Raw genomic sequence first — 16651 nt, forward strand, 5'->3', positions numbered from 1 at the left:
ACAGATCTGAATAGCCATCAATATATGCAATATAAAGTAAATTGATTATATCAATTTGATTATTAAATTTTATCATATATGACTTTATAATTTTATTAATGTTATAATTTTATTTTTGTATACGTTGTGTAAATCCTTTAGAAAATATTTTGCGTATTTCTCTTATGTAAGAAACACACAAAGGATCTTCAATGAACATAAATACCATTCTCTCCTTTTCTCTCTTTCCGAAAATGATGACCGCCCTGTGACAGGTGACCCATTTTGATATTAGGTTCAGACCTTAGAATACATAGTTGTTGAATGATAAATTAGCTTGAAAACTCCAAAAACATCTTGGAAGCGCCATCAATTTGTCTGTAGAAGAGAATTTTATGCAAACAGTATATATCATGCTCTTAGATAATTTCTATTTAACAACTGCATTATTATTAGTAATTAGTTCATTTATTTCTAATATTATAATTGCAATATTTATGTATATTAAATTTGTTGTAATGCTTTTTAATATTTTAATTTATTAAGTGACAATCCAATTCGATTTTCTTTCTCTCTCATTATTTATTTTAATTTCGATATCTGCAACATAAATTAAAAATAAAAAGAATTTCTTTAATGTTCTTTAATACGTTTAAAAATTATGAAGAATAATAATGATCATCGACAATACTTATGGCATCAATAATCGATCCAACAGTGTTTTATTTTGGTTGTGTTACATCAGTGAGGAGACAAAAATTATTTTAGCTGATCGTAGTTGTTGTGTGCATCGATGATTCGAGTGATTGTTATGCAAGAATGGGGCTGATCGCAACTGCATTATTTAAATTAATTTCCTTGTTAGCTTCGGTATCGACCATTGTATGTTTATGGCTCTCCCATGTAAAGATAAACCTTCGTTTTAAGCAGCACATCCTGACTCACGAGAATACAGATGATTCCTTCGCGCTGTCGACACGTGCGTCATGACAAATTGTTAGCAATCATATAAGACAAGAATTACATTACAATAAAAAACAAAGAACTATCTATAAGAATATCAGCATATTTATAAGAATATTTTTAATTAACATAATAACAATATTTATACTTTGTTATTTTATGATGTTGTATGAGTAACGTTTTTTATTACTTTCTGTAAAATTTGATAATTATAATTATATCGCATATTTTAACAGTTTTTAATAAAAGTTTTATGTAAACCTTTTATTTCGTTTTCTCACTCGTAATTTATTTTTCTGTACAAGTCTCTTTTAAATTATAATGAGATATGAAATATAGAAATTAATAAAAATACAATTAATTATTTGTTGCGTATTAATTGAGTATTAATTATAGTAAAAGTACATTAAGACACATTATTAATTTCTTTTTATAAAAATCTAGTTATACTGGCTGAAACAGATGTTGAAATCTTTGTGACAATAATCGATAAACTGATCAACACTTTATAAATGATACCGTTTACATTGGCACCAGCTGCATAATATTTTCATAAACTATGTGAAGCTTATGTAATATGTGTAATATGTGTATTTAGTTCATAATCTCTTCGTGAATAAATTAGAGATAATGATCTGTATTTTGAATATCGTCGAAATACATATATCGATATAGTCTGAAAATTTAGCAAAATTTATATAAATAATATAATGGTAAATAACGTAACAAAAAATTGCAAAACTTGCAAAATCAGATGAATTAATGTAATGAGGACAAATTAAAATAACATTTTATTTGTAAATTTAATTGATAAATGTATAAAAAGTTATAAATAAAATAGCGAAATTTATATTAAATTTAAAAAAAATATAAAGTCTGGTATTTTTTAAGTTTATTTTGAAGTTCTTTGCAAAAGCAAGCTTATGTTATTTTTTATCTTGAAGGCCAATAAGATTAACTTAAATGTGAAAGTTTCAAATACAATTAACGTAGTTCAATAAAGATTTTTAGAAAAAGTTTTTAGAAAAGTCATTTAGGACGTATTGGGTAGAAGAGAAGAAGATAATATGGCACCTATTTTTATTTTATTGAATAACTTTGTTTATAATTAATATTTTCTATTGAAACTTGAACGATTACATTTATTAGGGTGTTGTTTGGCAGATTCTAGACTCAAAGTAATGAAATATTTATTATTTAGGACGTGATATATAAAAATTTAATGCACTGCATAATCGGTGGAGGAGAAAAAGTGGTTGTAATATCCATAAAAATAATTTTTAAAAATTAGTTTAGTTTAAAAGAAACACAGTAACCTTGTTACAAAACTATATATTTTTACTTTGTTTAAAGTTTTGTTTAAAATTTTTTTTATTTAGAATTTTTCTGCGTTCAGAAGCTTTAGAAATACCATTAAAAATTTTATTAAAAATATTATTTTATTTTTGTTTAACATTAAACAACAAGCAAAATAATGTTTCTAATGTTTCTAAACACCGCTCTTTAGAATCACAATCGATTTATCGAAAAAATATTTCGATATAAAAATTTTGCTTAAAAAATCATATTAACAAAATTCCATGTTATCGTTTTGACTTTGTATAACTCGAAATGTATACGGCCGAATAAAAAGTTAAATAACAAAAAAACATTCGAGTGTACCTTCTTGTGATAATACACTCAAGTTTAAGAATAATGAGGAAGTGTATGTAATTAAAGGTTAAAAGTACCTTAAAAAAGTTTAGAAGTGCTCAAAAGTAAAAATGCCTTATAACAATTGTCAGTCATTATGTATTGGCATATTAGTATCTAAAAAATGGCGGGTTACTAAACAAATAACTCCATAAGCAGTTGTTAGAATACATCACCTAATAACGGAAATAACATGGTCCTATTGTCGACAGTAGCCATAATACCCTCTTCTCTTCTACATGTATACTCAATATGGCCTGTTTTCTACTTTTTCACAGAAAGTGTTAGAAAAGTAGGTAATAAAGTGATCTAGTGTTACATTTATAAATTTATTACATATTAATTGATGTATTAATATATAAGAGTGATACACAAAAAACTATTTTCGTCAACAATCCGTTAAATAAATAATTTTGACTTATCTTAACTTTTCCTCCTTAAAACCATAGCTTATAAATCGAAGTTTAGTAGGTGGATTCAAATTTATAATTTAAAGTAATAAAAGTACTGAAAAAACATTATAATCGATGTGTGTGTGTACTCATTATTGATCTAGACAATATTGGTTCTATCTTACAAAAAGTTTTCTTTCTTTGACTAAAAACAGGATGCTATGACGACAATATAAATTATAATAAATAAGCTTTGTAAAGTATAAATATAGAATTACAATAATATAAACTGCGAAATTAATAATCAACACCTAATAGTTATAAAAAACCTATAACTTTTCAATGAAATATTACATCACATAATAAAGAAAATTTAACTTTTGACCTCACTATCAACGTATACCGTGATCTGTCTATAACAAATCATAACTTTACGCAGTTTTACCTGCAATTTTCATGTATTTATTTTCATCGGACTATTATATATTTTGTCGAAGAATTTTTTTCAAAATTTGTCAATTAAGATTCTTCAAACTAAATAGATTTCTATCGTTGCCACAATCGTTGGATCTCATCCAGATCTTGACAAATCCGCGAAAAGTTTATTGCCATTCCTTGCTAGAAACGCGTTTCATTGTGTCCCGCATCTTTGAAGGGGCATTCCTTTATCGTTCTCGTGCTTGAAATTATTTATTGACCAGTGCGCTCTCTTGTATACAAAAAAGTACGTGTAACATGCATTATTCATAATTATCCGCATGCTAACGAATTGGAGTTTGCGCTACAGAGAAAGGCAATCGGTTTGAGGTTACTTAAAAAAACTTTAATATATAACTCTCCTATTAATTTCTATCAATGGAAAATATGAAATTAAAATTTAAGTTCACATTTAGTTTTCGATAATATAATCATGTATTCTAGAAACTTATGAAAATCAAAAAAATATACACGCAAAAAATTTCGTAAAAATAATTTAATTGAATGTGTGCTCTTTTCCAACGTTTGCGTCAGTGATGCTTCTGATGAATTTTAGCAATAAATGATGGATAACTTCTCAGCAATCACTTCTGGAATCTCCGCGCAGGCGCCATTGCGATCAAGTCAATCTTGGGGAGTAAACAAAACTGGATCCTAGCGCGTGGTTCCGATCAGTCAAGCGGTGACTCCACTGATCGAAGGAATCTTTTTGATATCCCTTAAACCCCTCGTATCTATTTTCAATCGAAAGGTTCGCAGGTTTGCATCGTTGATCGTTGACTCTCCAGGATTTCCTGCGACGAGAAGAGCGCGACGGGTGATCGGCGTTGCTTGTCGATACGAAAATTGGATTAAGAACCCTGACTGACAGAGAGAACAGTTCAAAAGTCGTGCAAGGTTATTTATCTTGAGGAATCTTAAATGGCACGAGACGACAAATGACTGGAAGAATTCTCAAAATTGAACTTACAAAGAGAAGATTGTGCGATTTCATCCGCGTCGAAATCTATTTCAAAAAATTCAAGGAATTGTAGAATTTCAAAATATTTCAAGGTTTTTACAATAAATAATTTATTAATATTATAATTATTTATATTTATTATTTATTTAATAAAATTGACTGTCTTTGCTGTAAACATGATTGTTCCAGACTTTTATATTGTACATAAATATTTCGTTATAAAATTAAACTGTTAGAAATAATATTCTCAAACATAACAATTTTTAATAAAACATTAAATTTTTATAGTCTTAATTTCCAGAGTGCTTTGATAATTTATGACTAATAAATTTTAAAATCTTTCTATCGCTGTATAATATATCTCTCATTATTAAAATATTTTACAAGTTATATATTATAATATTCACAATTTAGAGCTTTCTCAGTTTTAATCTCTTCACAATTAATTTTCTTTATTATTCATATTTTTAAATTCTGATTTTTATTTTTTACAATTAGTCACAAATTTATGTACGAAAATGTAAATCTTGTTGATTTCATTTTAAACATTATCTTCGAGAACGTTATTAAATACGGGTGTTGTATTGCATAACAGGAAAACAAAGGAATTGTACTACCTGGAAATTCTAATACAAAAGTGCAACGAACTGAAACTGCACGCGTAATGTAAATGCATGCGTAATGTATGCGCTTGCATTCCTTATATGAGTGAAGGAATCTCTGTCCGTTTTCTTCGAACCCGTTGTTCTAATCCGGAATAAACTCGGGAAGAAAAAAAAATTTGTATTAATTGATTGAAGTGTGAGTGAAGCTAATATTTCAAATTAAACAGAAACAATCTCGCGTAAGTTCAGGAGAAAAGTGAGAACTGGTATCGGCATGTTCTAAAGAGGAGTGACGTTTACATCGGATTATAATTGACGTGAATCAGCCGGCAAGTTATAAGGTCAGGCCATTGCGATTGTATTCCGGATACTTTATTAGATTAGCACTTTCGACGAAATTGAGGAAATAAACAATTAAATTTCTTAATAAATCGCAATCATGGCGGAAAACTGGCAGAATGATACTTTATCAACTTTTGAGTTTAATAATACAACGATAGCCAATATGGTGACGAGTGTTACACCAAGGAAACATGTGACATTCGTATCTCAGCTTGTATTAACCTTCGTCTATGTAACTGGCGTTGTTGGTAACGTGTCAGCTCTGGCTATACTTTTTCATCGGGACAAGGTAATTCATAGAAACAAGATTATTTATCAATTTGCGTTGATTAATATAATTTTTTGTCAATCAGAATCCAATTAGAATCAGAATATAATTAAAGTAAAATTATATATCACATTAAATTATAACATCATTCTTCTTAAATAAAAATTTATTTTCCTCAGTTAATAATATGAAGTATAGTAAAGAATTATTTACTGCATTAATTATTAAAACATTCTTCAAAAATGTACTTAAGTACTCAATACATTTTTGTTATTTTTTTAGCCAAAGATAAAAGTTAAATTAAAATCTAAAAAAAATACATTTTTTTAAATAGAATATTTTTAAGAATAATGCGATTTAATTAAATCCAAGAAATGTTGGTTTAAACGGAAAAAATAACGGAAATGTTTTCTTCTAATTGATCATCAAATTATCTTGTAAGATATTTGATTATCTGATATATTAAATCCGATAAATGATCCATATTTACGCTTGATCTTTGGCCAACAGAAAGTTTACTCTTTCGTAAAGCATTTTACGATGTTTTTTGTACAACAGTTTATAAAAAATAAAAAATTATAATAAACGTATTTTAAAGAAACAAATAATCCAACATTTTACTAATAAATTATATTAATAGTTTAATATAAAATGTATATTTCTATCATATGTATAATCATGAAACATTAATATATTTTTTCAATTTAATGTTGTTTTAGCGAAAAGTTTCTTGCTTTCCGTATAGTGAAAAATAAAATGACGCCGTACAAACTTTGTTTCATTTCAGAGAAGAAATCGTAAGCATTTGCTGATGCTACGTTGTCTGGCAACCAACGATCTCGCGGCGTTATTGGGAATGTTGGTGCAGATGTATGTTACAATTTACGACGTGACGGGCTATGTGACATCTACAAGAATATTTTGTTCTCTGCGAGTTGTCTGGCGACTTTTTGGCCTCTTCAGCGGCTGCGTCGCCATCGTCATGGCGGTGGAGAGATGGTTAGCTTTGACCAGACCCTTCGTTTATCAAAAGGTAAGCCTAAGTTGAAGATAATATCTAATATCGTAATCGTTGTAATTACATATTGCAGATAATTATTTATACGAAAGAGAAATAAATTATAACTAATTTCTTCATGCAAACTAAATAAAAGGAAATAGAAAAATTTTTTAATTTTTTGTATTCTATTGGAGAAATGGATTCTCGTTTATTTTTAATGGCGGACTAAAAGTCAACGCACTAACAACAAGCGTATTGCCAAAGTAAATCACGCGTTTATGATTCACGACACGATCTCGCTTAATGTCGACGAACTAACGCGTATGAGAACATTTATACACGTGCGCCGTAGGGGCACTCCAAAGCTATGACGCTTATAGAACGATCGTATTTTACAGATAAAGACGGAATATAAGGAAGAAGAACGATTGATTGACGAGTTAGAAACCTATTTTTGCGTAAATTATCACAGCGTATGTTGATCTAGAAGTACTAAAGACTCTTGAAATATTGTTCCATCGAATTAATAAATTCGAATAATTTCACGGTCACTAATTAAGGAGGGAGGTATTGATCGCAGTGCGACATAAGTTGACGTCAATTTACACAGCGTGATCATCTTCAGACGCAGTATCCAAGATTGCAAGTAATTGGAGATGATTACTGCTACTGTTATGTCGCACATCACCAAATATTGTTTTTTCCCGAGAAAACTCCGTCTAATTTGAGACATTCTTAAGAATGCCATTAAATTAAGGTGATAATTTGCAACCCACGTTATTTACACGTCCTTTCATAACAGATTAATGAAGTTATAAGTTTGTGAATACAAAAAAAACTTTATATATTAAAAGATCAATTTGAATAACAAAAAGGCTATGCCGGTCGAAAGCAGATCTTGGTGGTCAATAATTTTAAATGAATTTACAAACATTTACAAGATTTTCCAAATCACGCGCCGCATACTTGCCAGACTTTTATCTTTTCGAACATTACCTCGACCCTGATCGAGATAATTTTTTTTCTCAATAAATATTTTACAATAAATAGTTTTTCGGGATAAGGGGAGATAGTAGAGATGCTTGTAAGCATCAAAATTATTATATCGAGTAACAGTTTAATTTTGTAATATTACATTTCTTGGTTTTTCATAAAAAGTTTCAAGTTTAATAAGTATGCGTCACGATTTGAGAAATGTTGTAAATGTTTGTAAATTTATGTAAAAAGTCATTGAGCAAAAAAATCTACTTTTCACTAGTATAGCATTGTCGTTATTTGAATTAGTTGGTACACTTCCCGGTGATGTTGGGATATCTGTTATATTTAAAAAATTAATTATATTATATTATGTATTTTAAAATATTAATGGAACAAGTTGCGTTTCCGTTTATAAATAGTGTTTCTGAGTTTTGTGATATTTTGTGATATTACATCATGCGTAAATCGTACGCATAAAATACAAAATTGCAAACGAAGAATCGACAGATCTGTGGCTATGAGCGTCTGCGGAATCAAGCGCAGACCTGATTTCTGGTCAATATTGGGCGTGATTTAATTCGAGACAAGTACTGTTTTTACTGTTTTTAAGAGCGAGCGATTGCCCTTGAAAATTCCATAAAGATTTTGCGCAGAACGATGTTCTGGAAACACCTCGAACGACGCAGTTCATCAAAACAACGCGTCAGTGAGAATATACCTATGTTATCTTTTTACATGTCAAAGTTGACCTACTTAACAAAACATTTTTGTTAAGTAACAAACTTTATACATGGTCTACATTTTCACCTCATTTCCCGGTTGTGTCACGTGTCAGTGAGACTTGCATTTATATACAGCACTAGATGATAAAACCGAACGAATTGTCTTTTCGTGATTCTAATCTTTTTTCCCTGAATTCAAAGTAAATGTTTATCATACATTAATTCTAAACGTCGGTCCATTCAAAATATAATTATCTTAACTTAAAACAATCCTCACGGTATTGTTAACAGATTCAATTATGAAGAAAAAAAACTTTAAAATTTTGGACATAAATCTTTTATTTTTAAATTAATGTAATTATGGGACGTAAATAAGTAACTTGGGAGGAGAGCTCATATCCACAGAATTTGCACCGGTTTGTTATCTCTAAGGAGGATCCACATTATGGATCGAAACGTCTGGACACTACAATACTGCAATAACTTGGCGGTGTTATCATCGATTTGCTGTATGAAAATATTCAAGTTATATCAGTTATTGTTGAACACGGAAAATCTCATATAATAATCTTATTGTACTCGCACCAATAACTACGTAAACTCGCATTGGTAAATTACTTTGAATTGTTCCAATCTTTTTTCTTAATTCCTTGATTCTTCTCTTTCTTCTCCTTACTGAAAGGTCCTTGAAAAGAAAAAAGTTAGCCAGCGCACAAATCATGTAGGACAAAAGAATAACAATTTACGTGTAATAATAAACTTAACAGCTTCTCTTAAAAATTTCATAACTAATTTCATGATTTTCATAAACTGTGATTTCACTTTTGATGGTTTTATAGATTATTAAAGATATAATAGATGAGATCTGGGATAGGAAAATAAAACATCAAATTTAATATTTTTTGAAAAAATGGTTTATTTTCGGTGAGTAGATGAATAAAAAAATAAGATAAAAGATAATAAAAAAGAGTTATTAATATTACATTTTTTTTAAATCCTACACAAAGAAATAATGTACAAAAATTAAATAATATTTTAAAAATTATTTACTTTTTGGAGATTACTGTTTTTTGTTAATTACAATATAACACATTATACAATCTATCGCACAAAAGCGTATACATCATATCTGCAGGAAGGTTTTACAAACCTTTTAAAATGATAATTTAATTAATATTTAAATAATAATTTAAAACAAATACATATTATTTTAAAGTATTTTTAAAACCCTAGCTTTTTTGTTGACCTGTGATGAAATAAATTGTACAAAATTGATATTTCTCGACTTCTTCCTCGTATAGTTATCGCAAATTGAATGTTCTTAATAAAGAATCAATAACCGTATTGTTGTGTGTCTCTGTCTTAATGGATAACACGCATGTATCTTCCAGCAGGTGACGTATCCGGTAATTGTGCGTTGTATGTTGGCTCTTTGGTTGGTCGCATTGGCATTGACTAGTCTTCCGGTTATGGGCTTCGGATTGTATTATAAACCCAAACAATGCGTACGTTACAGAGAGGCTACCGAGCCGAGTGATATCGCTTATGCTTATGTATGGTTCATTTTCGGTGAGTAGATGAATAAAAAAATAAGATAAAAGATAATAAAAAAAGAGTTATTAATATTTCTTTTAAATCCTACACAAAGAAATAATCTACACAAATTAAATAATTTTTTAAAAATTATTTAGTTTTCGGAGATTACTCTCTTTTTGGTTAATTACAATATAACATTAACGTTAATAATAAAATTACGTTATAATAAGTATCTAGTAATTATTATAATTAGAATTGTGTTCTAGCAAACATGATTCAATTATAAAAAAATTATTTTTAGATTATTAAATACTTTAATTTCTTCAAATTACAGGTACTCTCTTGTGTTTATCCATTGTCTGGTGCAACTTGGCGGTTTCTAGAGCTTTGAGTAAATTAAGTCGTCGCACAATTGCCCTTAGGAGAATCTCCAAAGCTTCGTCAAGAGCGAAACCTTTGCTGACCGTAGCTGGACCACCAGATCCTCCGGAAATAGTTGCCACAACTGAAGAGAGAGCATTCGCAAGACTTATGGCTGTATTATCGATATCATTTGTTATCTGTTGGATGCCACACATGGTAAGTTTATCAACCTAATTATAATTACATAATTTAAATTTACGAATGTATAAGAAAAATGTATAAGAAAGCAATAATATCTAATAGTAAAAGATATAAATAATAAATAAATTTGAAAGATGAAATAATTATTAAAAATATTAAAACAATAAAATGCAAAAAAATGATTTAATAAAAGAAGCTAATAAAATAAAATAATATTAATTTTTCTTTTATCCTTTCACGTGCTTTCTCATTTTGTGATTATATTATCGAACTTTAACAAAAATAGAAAAAATAAAATACAAATAAAAGCAATAGAAAAAATCAACCTAATCGATCTTTTGTGCGTATTGTATACACGCAGTAAGGGTTTATTGAAGGATTGAAGGATCGTTTCGAGTAATAAGAGGAGTGAGTTGTCTATACAAAGTAAACCGTATCAAATCCCAGTATAAAGGTAGAGTGTTGCGTTTCTACTGAAGGATAGATTTCAATTTACTTTTCTCTTATAGTTAAGAGAGTCTTTCATTGAAATACAAGTCTCTCTCGTTTCTAGTTACATATCTTTTCATTATTGCAGCTATAACATGTCCTTGAGAAATTTTCGTCAAGAGATTCCACTTTCGCCAATTCTACGAGGGAATTGATAGCATCCACGTGATTTGCTTGCAAAGTGTTGTTTTAGTCGACGTTTCCTGTTACATCTACGACTTTTGTAATCATCCATTTTAATCTTTATAGCATTGAGATGAAAGAACTGATTTCTATAGCAAAATGAGCAAATTTGGCGCTTCCATATGCGATGTTAGAACTTTTTGATAACATATTAAATTTTACATGAGCAGATATTTTTTATAAAAGAGGACGCACGCGTTTATCTCAAGATGTTCAAAGATAAAATAATGAAAAAGTTATATATATATAGGATGTAAATTTGTTATAATTTTTAAACTATAAATAATAATAAGACAAGTAAAAGATGAAATATCAGCAAATAATAATTGCAAATAATAAATAAATATAATTATAAATAATAATAAATATAATATAAAAGTATATTAATGTTTAAATAAGAACTCTTGAACAAATTAAATAATTGAATTTTATTTTTAAACAAATTAATTAATTTACAGCAAATATCTTCTTGCCGGAAACAATAATCATTATTAAATTACATCTAACCAGTACAAGAATATTGCGCGCTTCCGTTAAAAGCGAAGGTCGACACGGATAAATGATGAATATTTGAAAATAGTTTCACGTACAAGCCATCGAGACATCCGCGAGCTAATATTCTGATCGTCTCTGAATTGATTTCATCCTGTTGATAGTTTTGCCAGGTGACGGAAAATTTTACGCACAGAGAAAATTAATTCGCAAAATAGATAGAAAATAGATACAAATCAACAAATGCATTTTTCTTCAATTAAATTAGATGTCAGTTATACATAAGCTATTTCTTGTAATTTAATTATTTAAAATATTTCTGTTGTTTTTAATAATACAAAAAAATATCAAAAACCAAAGAGAAAAGTTGTTTCTTCCAAAAAGGCAAATATTATAGGCACAGCATTTTTTATCTTTCATTATTTTACGAGATTTTGTTATATACTATCACATAGTTGAGAAAATTGGACTTAATGTTGCCAAAAATAACATATTTAGATACTTTTGAGCTAAAATAGCTAAAAAAATGTGATGTGATAAAGCAATTCCATTTACGAAATCATTTTCAACAATAAAAATCTATAAAAATTATTTTGTTTAAATTATAGTCTAAAATTCGTATAACACAGTAATATTATTAAGCTAGCTACTTGATCTACTTGAATCTGTTTTAGGTATTAATTTAGTCCATTTTAGTTCAGTTTTAGTTCGTTACGTCTTAAAATGATCATTTTTAAAAAGTCCAAAACGATAACACTGGATATTTTTGAAACGTTTCTAAGATATCCAAGAATTTAATCTGGATATTTTTAATATACTCAAATTGTTCAAAATGTACATTTTAAATATGTTTTTAAAACGGTACTGTGTTGTCTGGGCATTTCATTAAAAATATAATTTATTTATTTTTTAAAATTATATTTAAATGTAATTTTTTAATGTTTAAATTTATCTTAAAGTCAACATATCTTATATAGTTATTAAATTTATTTTTTTACGAACCTTACATAACACCAATGAAGATATGTCATCTTACTTAGAAAAATATTGATTATCTCTAAATAATTATATTACTAAAAATATTTTGTGTAAATAATTTATTTTTAACAATTATAAATGAGATTGTGACCAATAAAATTATGAAACATAAATACATATAAAAAAAGTCAATATTAATCTTGCACTGTGGTGGATCTCGGTGACTAATAATAGATAATTTTTGTGTAACTTTTGTTTACAATCCACAGTTTATAGTGGTTAGAGATTGTAAACAAAAGTCACATAAAAATTATTATTAGACATCAAATCTCAGACTGTTGCAAAACCGATATTGGCTTTTTTCATATTTTTGCTTATCATTTATTTTATTTATGAAACTTTTTATTAAAAAAAAGTTTTAATGACATATAGCAAATGCCTCTTCCTGTAGATACTTGATTACGATTTTTAATTATCAATAATAATTGAATTATTTTTTTATTGTTTTAATTAAATTAGTAAAATCTAAATTGTTAAACTCTTTTTATTTTTTTCTCTAGATTTCTATTCCGTTGACTCAATACGCAATACGACTTAAAGCTACGGATATTTCATGGAAATTTATTAGAATCTTCCAGATCATGGCCGATATTCTTTTATGCGTTCATTTCACTCTGGATCCATATATTTACGTACTTTTACGAATGCCACGACCAAGATTCCGATTGTTGAAACCACTGTGCAGGATCTGCTGGCCAAATCAAAGTCGTTCCGACTCATTTACAGGTGAGACAATAACGAATGATTAAAGTTTGAATATTAAAAATGCCACATATTTTTATTCATGTCTCAACGTCTGAGAAATATAGTAATAAAAATGATTTACGTAATATTCGATTGCGCTTGAAGTAAATATTACATCAGATTATATATATTTACGTATATAACATTTATTTTACTTTTTATTACGATGATATTAAATAAAATTTGATAAAAAATGAAATAATGTATAAAATGGAACTTAAAAAATAATATTGTAGCTGCTAAGGTAAAATAAATACATAGCATTGCCAAAAAACTATTTTATGCAACAGGTACAGATCACCAATTTAGCAGCGGTGATCTGCCCACACCGAACACCGAGGCTCCTTCAACTCCAGTCAGTGAAGAGCACGATTCGCATCTGGCTAAAGCATCCCTCTGAGATCGGCCTACGCGAATGATCTTCCTGAAACGATTGAAAAATCATGACGCAATCCGCGCATAAAAACATTTTAATCGCTTCAAGGATAGAAAACATTCGCCCAATGTCTGATCAACTCCGTTCATTTGCACAAGGCAAGTGAAAGTGACGTTGATTTTTCGTACACAAAATCAAAATTTAACTGTTTGGCAAAAATTACTCGAAAAGAAGAAAATTTTCATTTGTAAATAAAAAATATTGGAATATTTGCTACGTAAACTTCTAGTCAGTAACGACCGCGCGAGACTGATGGCGGAATACACAATTGATCGCGCTAACCAAAGTGTAATGTAATGGCTGGATGAGAAACGTTTTTCTAATACTAAAAATTGTAAGTATAGAATGCAGATACAAATGACGATGTCCTAGTGGATAATACGTTTGAAGAGATAATACGTTTTACGAGAAATATAAAAAGTACGTATGCTCTTACATCTAAATTTAGTTTAGAATATAAAATGAAAAGATAATTTTAAAGATTTATGTCAATCGCATGTATTTAAAATATTGTCCAGTTTTGATTGCAATGTACCATAAGAGAGAATATCTATTCTACATACTTCTATGCTATATTCCGTGTTGTGTGTGCAATTGCAACCTAGAGCGTAGGAATGTCGTCGGTATATTTGTAAACGACTTTATTTTAAACGAATATCGTTATTTGTACATAATATCATACATACATGTGTTAATGTATTTTGCGTATACCGTGCGATGTGTCGCGGTAGCACTTGCGCTTTTAACAACTTTCAAATAAACGTTAATCTGAAATTACCTAGATCACGACTCACCTTCCGTTCCTCCAGAACAGACATACATTCACGAATATTCTCGTGTACAGAAACAATAGAATGCAAACGTACACATTTCGCACTCTATGCAGAATCTAAAATATCGTCACGTCGCAGTAACCAAATACATTATAACGAGCGAAGTAGCAAAGCGCAGCGCGAGATAAAAATCAAGAATCGAATGAAATTATATGTAATACGAGTACAATTATGTCGATAGGCAGCTCGCTGTTCGCCACAATTTCAAAAATAAATTACTTACTGTCGAAAAGTCGAATCGCTCGAAAGAAATATATTATATACTTCACAAATGCATAGTTTAACTAATATTTGTGTACATTACGCGTCCCAAATAGCAAGCTGACATTATTCGTCGTTATTTTGGCGTCAAAAGATCGTAAAAAATGTTATTTTGACATCAAAGTAACGGAGATACACAGGATGTAACATTAATCGCTTGTAGAGAAGATGTTATTGTAGTTACGTTTACATCAATATATATGTGTGCTGTAATTTATTTGTATATGTTAAAAAAGTATGTTGATATCCGTGTAAAGAGAAAGACGTTGTATATACATTTATATGTCTTCGCTAAAACATTACGTTAAATTATGATTTTCAATCAGATATTGTAAGTACTTTTAAAAAACTTTTTGTTACATTTAATGTTATAAATATATATTATATAAAAAAAAAATATTTTTTAATGTAATTTGCTTTTAATTATAATAATAGCCAATTAAATTTATAATTAAAAACGCAGCATAACATTTTTTCTCATTCTTCGCGATGTTTGTTACATCCATATTTTGGAGCTTGGAGCTCGATTCCTTGAAGATCGAAGTTCTCCTCGATTATATATCATTCACAAACGTACATATACATATACTTTTGTTGGTATTGTTTTGACAAAAAATTGATGTAATTCGATAATATTTTTCTGATAAAATATCCATTTTATGCAATAATAATAAGTGCATTTGAAATTCTAGTTTTAACATTACAACTGACATATGTACATTAAATAGAATAGGCGAATGGAAGAATAGGAAAAACCGTGAAATTGCATAAAACGGTAAATATTTCTCGATCTAAAAAGATTCATTTGTTTTTACGAAATAATAAGGCATAAAAGCCGAAATTGTGTGTGTAGTGTGATAACAAATTTACTCTAACACAATATCTGCAACAGCTATTTTATTCAACTTATGGAATTGTATTCTTCTCACTCGAATCAACTTATTTTTATATCGCAACGAATTAAATAAATACAACGCTATGTAAAAATCATTGCATTCACACAGAATTGAAATAATTGTTTGGCCGTTGCATTAATCTCATTTTCAGATCAACAAAGGATGGCAAAACGTTAATAGCTACGCATACACACGATTTCTCGGTTGGTCTCGTATACAGTTACTTTGAGGTTCATTATCAATTAATTATTGTCAGGTATGTTTATATTTTATTTATGTTGTATGTATTATACGGTTAATTTTTTAAATCACTTGCAGTTGGATGGACTTGTGGCAATCAATGTTGCACATTTCTAACTTGTCAAAATAGCAATGCATTCTTCGAACGCTTATGTAATTAGTAATTATATAAATTGTCGAACGTGGATTCTTATTAAATATTCTTCAGGCTCATTATCGAATCCATTCTTGAATTAAATGTGCTATTAAATTATTGTATTATTCAGTACAACATTGATTGCGAAGTCTTGTAGATTGCAAAAAATATAAACGATCAAATCATCAGTAATGGAGCTATAAAGCTGTAAAACTTTAATAAAAATTTATTTATTTTATAGTACCTTTTTTACCATAAAATAAATTACACAATTCTTGAAAAATTCAAAAAAGTAAATAGACAAGTAATTATATTATGACAAATAGTAAATTAATCAAATACTTTTTGTTATTATCAAATTGTTAAATATTCCTTATTTAATATTATTATGTTGAATTATTGAAATATTGAAAAAAGCTAAATT

General features: G+C 28.5%; 1 protein-coding gene across 3 annotated transcripts; it reads left to right on the forward strand.

Annotated features, from left to right (window-relative positions):
• The first annotated feature begins 4161 nt into the window (after window positions 1-4161).
• Window positions 4162-16465, forward strand: LOC105193552 (prostaglandin E2 receptor EP2 subtype). Of its 3 annotated transcripts, none has more exons than XM_026135472.2 (7): window positions 4162-4556; window positions 5060-5700; window positions 6467-6712; window positions 9774-9948; window positions 10250-10494; window positions 13182-13407; window positions 13716-16465. In XM_026135472.2, exons 2-7 carry the CDS (start codon window positions 5509-5511, stop codon window positions 13823-13825), a joined length of 1194 nt encoding a protein of 397 aa, XP_025991257.1. In that variant the 5' UTR covers window positions 4162-4556; window positions 5060-5508; the 3' UTR covers window positions 13826-16465. The 3 variants fall into 3 exon arrangements, with proteins under 3 accessions (XP_025991257.1, XP_025991254.1, XP_039310029.1); XM_026135469.2 differs by having other exon boundaries at window positions 4163-4556; window positions 9771-9948; XM_039454095.1 differs by having other exon boundaries at window positions 4163-4400; window positions 9771-9948.
• The last annotated feature ends 186 nt before the right edge of the window (window positions 16466-16651 follow it).

The sequence above is a fragment of the Solenopsis invicta genome, chromosome 10, assembly GCF_016802725.1.
Source record: "Solenopsis invicta isolate M01_SB chromosome 10, UNIL_Sinv_3.0, whole genome shotgun sequence".
Classification (NCBI taxonomy): Eukaryota; Metazoa; Arthropoda; class Insecta; order Hymenoptera; family Formicidae; genus Solenopsis; species Solenopsis invicta.

Bases quoted from the DNA above. Each gene is read 5' to 3' on its own strand.
- LOC105193552 (XM_026135469.2), top strand. From the start codon at position 5,509: ATGGCGGAAAACTGGCAGAATGATACTTTATCAACTTTTGAGTTTAAT. The intron at 6,713-9,770 runs GTAAGCCTAAGT...TGTATCTTCCAG, and splicing joins GACCCTTCGTTTATCAAAAG to CAGGTGACGTATCCGGTAAT. The intron at 9,949-10,249 runs GTGAGTAGATGA...TTCAAATTACAG, and splicing joins TTATGTATGGTTCATTTTCG to GTACTCTCTTGTGTTTATCC.